Consider the following 6296-nt stretch of genomic DNA (forward strand, 5'->3'; position numbering starts at 1 on the left):
AACTTATATGCTCAAGCTTCAACCCTGAGCTGGTCGTTGTCTCACACTTCACCGTTTCCTCAGAATGTAACTCAAATACCATGGTCTTTGCATCTCCTGCACATGAAGATATGTTCTGATAGATTCCATCAACGAATTCCACTCTACCCTAATATGACTTAGATAAAGTCTTTGGTTTACTATATTTGGCCATCGCACAAAAGGAACAAACCCCAACTCTTCCACTGAGATCTGGCTCTCAAAGCACTCACCAAAATTAAATCCATGTCCCGAGTGCACCCATTAAAGAATAGAATCCATTCCAGATATTAGCTCATGTTCAAAGAGATAATTCATAACCCAATGAATGTCCTCCTCGACAATCCCTAATTCCAGGCCCCAGGCCAAAATCATCATAGCTATATCCACATTGCATTTCCAACGGTGAGTAGCTTGCTGGAAGAAATAACCCAGTGTCCCCTGCACCGCCCTTATCACCTCCTTTGATAGGCATTTGAGAAGAAGCTTGAGTCTTTGATTTTCCACTGGCCCATAAAATGCTTTCTCTTGCTTCTGCATTTGGAAGGTAAATGTGGCCTCCATCCGCTCACCGAACAACACCTGCACAAAGAAAACACACAAGACAACCAACAGGAGAATGATGATATGCATCAAGTTTGCCTTCTTTAAAAAGAAAGTCGATTTGTGTGAGTGATCAATCACATTATTGCCACAACCCTTGATAGTAAATATTGACGGTACGAACATCATGTCATCACCCGCTCTCATAGATGAGGTCATTATAACTGGGAGCTTGTTGTAAGGAACCACATGTTTCGGTTCACATTACTGCCGCCATTGCCATCATTCCCGCACACCAATTTCAAAAAAGCCGAGGAGCAACATACTTAAACTGCCAATCATTACAAAGCAAGGATTAATGACATAAAATTTGTGATACACACAAATGACACTTGTACTTGGAAACCAAAGGCTATCAAATGTTGTCTGTAAACATGTGTTAATACTGTCTTGTCAACATTTAAATTTCATTTTGAGATTATAGCAAATTTTTATTCTAAATCCAAATTTCCATAAAAAACTTCAAAAAAACTGTCCTCAATTTGATTAAAGGACAAGGCTCATTTAGACAATTTGTCTGCCTCTGTGTTACCCTCCCTCTGATATGGCTAACCATGACTTCTTCAAAGTATTCAAATCCTCTAAAATTAGTGAAATAAAATTTTGCAGATTGCATGCTTTAATTTGACCATTTTTTATGGCTTGGATTATGATCAGTGAATCCCCTTCCAAATGTAGGTTTTTAATCCCCATATTCCTAGCACATCGAGTTGTCATCCAAGCTGCATAAGCTTTTGCTTCATTGTTGGTGCCCTGTTTAATATGTTGAGCTCCCAATTTTACAATGTTACCACTGTGGTCCCAAAACACCACTCCCACACCTGACAGACCCCCTCCACATTGAGTAGCCCCATTGAAATTGGCTTTGATCCACCCCTTCTAGGGTGGAGCCCATAATGTGGGTGAGTTTCACTTCTTGCTTATCCTCCTAGAAGGCCAGGCCCCATGCCTTATTTTGACATTAGGCGATGCTTTTTGTATTTTCATGTCCTCTATGGTAAATAGGTTTCTTGCAGAGTCCATATGAGAAGCTGCAGCCCCCAAAGTTTCCTCAATTGCCTGGTCAAGTCTACTAAACAACCTCCTGACATCCTCAACCTTATCCTGGAGGATACTACAATTTCTTTCCTTCCAGATTTCCCATATCACAAGTGATGGTCATATGTTCCATATACTTGAGAATGTTGATTTCTTGTTTAGTCTTGGCCAACTATTAAAAACATATTTGAGAGAATTTGGCATTGGGCCTTGCCACTGCAATTTGCCTTTCACCATATACCAACATTTCTGCGCTATCTTGCATTTTAACAAAAGGTGGTCAAGATCCTCTTCAACTTCCCCACACATTAAACACTTGGTCGGTCCTGCCAAACCAAGCTTTTTCCTCCTTTCACCCGTAAGTATTCTCCCTTTTAGAGCCAACCTTGCAAACGTACCTGTTTTGGGTAAACAATGTTTGTGCCAAATTAAATCATTAGCTGATATGTTGTCTTCCACCATGCCTTCCAGAAGCCTATAGCCTAATTTAACCGAGTAGTTCCCATTTTTAGAACCACCCCAAATAACTTTGTCCTAACCTTTTGTGAGGTAAATCTTTCTCTGATCCAAAACATGTTTTAAATGAATTTGTTGTTGTTTCGATAGACCTATGTCTAAGAGGTCTTTCTAGCACCAGACTTCACCCAAGTGACTTTTTTTAGTCACCGACTAGTCACTGACCTTGTCACCTCGGATCCTGCATAGATGTGATTTTATATCTGAAAAATCAGCCATGTGTTTTATAACTGGCTAAGCCGCCCAAGAGTCATCCCAAAATTTAGCTAACTTTCCATTACCAATGTGCCATGTAAGGTGTTCTGTAAGAACTTTCCTGCTACTCACTATGAAGTTCCAAATTGCAGATCCCCTGGTGGGGTTTTTGATTGTGAAGATTTTGTGATTCTGCATTGAGTCCAAATATTTGGCCCTCATAACTTTAACCCATAGTTGATTTGGGTTAGCATAGATGCTCCAAGAGAGTTTAGCTCCCAAAGCCTCATTCATGATTTGCCAATTCCTAAGCCCAACACCACCCTTCACTTTCGAACTGCAGAGTTTTTCCTAGGCCAACAGAGGGATTTTATCTTGCTCATTAGCTCCATTCCAGAAGAATTTCCTCATTTTCTATTTGATCACATAAATGATTTTACTGGGAATTTTTAGGCATTTCATTGAAAATATAGGGATGGTAGAGACAACTGTTTTTAACATTAAAAATTTGCTTGCTAAAGTCAACCATTTACTTTTCCATCCCTCCAATCTATGGAAGCAGCTCTCTACCAATTTTTTCCAAATTGCTGACTTATTTGTGCCTCCAAATAGGGGAACACCTAAAAATTTGCTTGGTAAAGTTCCCAACTTCATGCCAAGTATGTTGCTGATTTCCCTTTGTTTAAAAGGTGGAGTATTGAAGAAAAATATCTCAGATTTGAGCCAGTTGACTTTATGACCTGACACTTGTTCATATTTATCTATCACATGTTTTACTACTCGAGATTCCCTTGCTAAAGCCTCTCCAGCCAGAAAAGTATCATTAGCGAATTGTAGGCGAGTCAAAGGATCCGTCGTTGCAACAATCATTATACCCTTCCAACGGCCAACTCTGCAATCTTTGGAAATCATATGCCCGAATACCTCTGCGATAATAATAAACAAAAAAGGAGATAGTGGGTCCCCCTATCTTAAACCCTTGTTAGATGAGAAGAAACCCTGAGGCTCCCATTGATAAGAACTGAGAACCTAGGGGATTTGATACAACTTTCTATCCAGGCTATCCAATCCGGGTCAAAACCAAATTTTGCTAGGACTTTTAAGAGGAAATCTCTATTAACTTCGTCATAGGCTTTCCTTATATCTACTTTTATCATCATATTCTCCTTCTTAGATAAACAGATGGAGTGAATTTCCTCATGTGCCAATATAATACCTTCATATATCGATCTCCTAGGAGCAAAACCACTCTGTTCCGGGGAGATAACATCTTCCAAAATACATTTTAACCTATTTTCTATCACCTTAGAAATCACTTTGTAGATTGTGTTGCACGAAGAGATGGGCCTGAAATCATAGAAGGTAGATATGTTTTCCTTTTTTGGAATCAGTGCTATGAATGTATTGTTAAAATCCTTAAGGATAAAACCACCTGTTCTTGAATCCTCCACTACTTCCCATAGATCATTTGCCAGAATATCCCATAAATATTGAAAGAAAAGAGATGGGAACCCATCTAACCCTGGGGCTTTGTTTGCTCCCATGCCAAAAACTGCAGCCTTTACCTCCTCCAGCGACACAGTCCTGAGTAACATTTTGTTATGTTGTTCCTTCACGCAGGTAGGTATGATGTCCATGATAGAATGCAAATCATGGTCTGCCATTGCCTCTCCATTGAAAGAGCTTGAGAAGTAGTTCACAACCTCTCTATTAATGGATTTCCATTTTGTTAGCGACTCCCCCTCCATATTGTGTATTGAAAAGATCTTGTTAAAATTTCTCCTTACCTTTGTAGAGTTGTGGAAAAATTTGGTATTCCTATCATCCTCCTTCAGCCATGTTTCACGAGATTTATGCCTCCAAAAAGTTTCTTCTCTTGCTAAGACTTTAGAGTACACCTTATTTAGTTGTTTCTCTCTCAAGAAGGAAGATTCATCCATGCCTTGTAGAATAATTTGTTTGTGAAGATTTTTTAACTCTTCCTCTAAACCCAATTTCTCATTGAAAATGTTTTTGAAAGACTCTTTATTCCACTTTTTTAATCATTTTTTCACAAATTTGAGTTTTTTGAAGAACATAAAAGATTTGTTGTCGGGACTTTCGGGGGACTGTTTCCACCATATCTCCACCAAAGATCTTAAATTGTTATCCCTCAACCACATAGATTCAAATTTGAGAGGGCATCTATCAGGGGCTTTTTCATCCTGAATTTAGATGCCAATGGGATAATGATATGATCCCGTGAAGGGTAGAACATCATCAATACACATCCACGGGTGAGAAGACCAGTCACCTGCTACAAAAATCTGTCAAGTCTTTCTACGATGTTTAAGAAGCCACTTCTTTTGTTTGTCCACATGTATTCCCTAGTTTTGAAAGGGATTTCTATTAAACCCAACTCTGTGATGAAAGAGCTAAAATCTAAGTTACTTTGCCTCAACCAACCATTGCCACCCATTTTGTCAGATGGTCTAATCAAAGCATTGAAATCCCCACCTACAAGGAAAGGTGTTTCGGTATCCTGTTTAATGCATTCAAAGATATGATTCCACAACTATTTTTTTAAGGAGGGGCTATTTGGTCCGTAGACATTGATTAAAAACAATTGTAGCCGAAGTTGCTTCGAGAAAATTCACACCCACTGCCACCAGTTTCCCTATCTCATACTACTGACTTCCACTAAAGACTCATTCCATAAAATGGCTAAACCACCCAAGGCTCCTTGAGCTTCAACTAAGACACATTTCCATTTTTTAAATCTACTATAAAAGGTATCAAAATCTTCAGACTTAATTTTGGTTTCCTGTAAGCAAACAAGATCCAGGCGAAACTGATCAAGGCATCTCTTAATTAGTTTAACCTTGTCAGGGGCATTGCAACCCTTTACATTCCACAAAAGGAACCTCATTGCTTCTGGGAAGAGACCACGTCCCTTCCCGATCTAAGTCTGAGTTTGGTTTGTCCAGCAGCACTACCTGCAATCTCCAGTCTAACTCTGTTGGATTTAGGTCCTCTTTTCTTACTTTCACCTGTCTTTACTTTAGCATTTTAAGCCAAATTCATTTCTAGAGTTCTCCTGTCTGAAACCCCTCCTATAGCAAGATGCCCTATATCATCCTCTCCCTCTGGATTATCAAATAGATCTCCCTCGGAGTCTGACGAAACCATGTCACCTCCACTATCTTTCACCCCTTCAAAGGATGCATCTAGGTTTCAGATGGGAGAGATTTGAATGTCCTTAAAGAGCATTTCCTCCACAATCTGATCAACTGTTAGCAGTGGAGAAGAAATCCTATAATCTTGTAAGTGTGTTCGTTCTTGAGGCACCTCATTATGTTCTCTAGGCATGTCCTCCACCCGAGTCTCTGGGACCATCGTCCCTTCCTCATTTGCTATGGTGACAACTTGAGTTTCTTGTGGGGACAAGTTGACTTCATTTCCAAGAAGGTTAGCATTTCGCTTATGTTTCCCCGTTGAGGTTATATCCAGAGCACTTAAACCAGTATCAGGGACCCAGTTGTTCACCACTACACCCTTCGCATTACTCTGCATTTGAGGATCACTTCCTTGGCTTTGGATCTCTCTAAACCAAGAATCTGATCCGACTGTGTTTGTTAGGGGTTCCACTTGCATTGTAGATGATTTAGATGCAAATAAATCATAAATAAGCCCTTTTCTAGAACAAAAAGAGACTTCTGTGTTCAGATCAAACCCATATCCCTTCCTAAATTTCTGCAATACATCCCAATCCAAGGCTTCCTATTGATGTTCCCAATCTTTGGATTCTGATAGTCTGATTATGTCCTCCGCCAAACCATCATGAACTTTAGACTTTCCTTTGTCTCTGATTTTACAATCCCCTTTAGCATGAGCAAAGGAATTGTAGTCTAAGCATGATGCCATCCTTTCTTCAAGGACCACCTTCT

The 6296-nt window shown here is 39.6% G+C and overlaps 1 protein-coding gene across 1 annotated transcript; it reads right to left on the minus strand.

The window, feature by feature from the left end:
- Positions 1 to 282: 282 nt before the first annotated feature.
- Positions 283 to 4034, minus strand: LOC131859102 (uncharacterized). The gene is made up of 2 exons (XM_059212635.1): positions 3675 to 4034; positions 283 to 600 (listed from the first exon to the last, which is right to left on the minus strand). Exons 1-2 carry the CDS (start codon positions 4032 to 4034, stop codon positions 283 to 285), a joined length of 678 nt encoding a protein of 225 aa, XP_059068618.1.
- Between the last annotated feature and the right edge of the window lie 2262 nt (positions 4035 to 6296).

This window comes from Cryptomeria japonica, chromosome 10 (assembly GCF_030272615.1).
Source record: "Cryptomeria japonica chromosome 10, Sugi_1.0, whole genome shotgun sequence".
In the NCBI taxonomy this organism is placed as follows: Eukaryota; Viridiplantae; Streptophyta; class Pinopsida; order Cupressales; family Cupressaceae; genus Cryptomeria; species Cryptomeria japonica.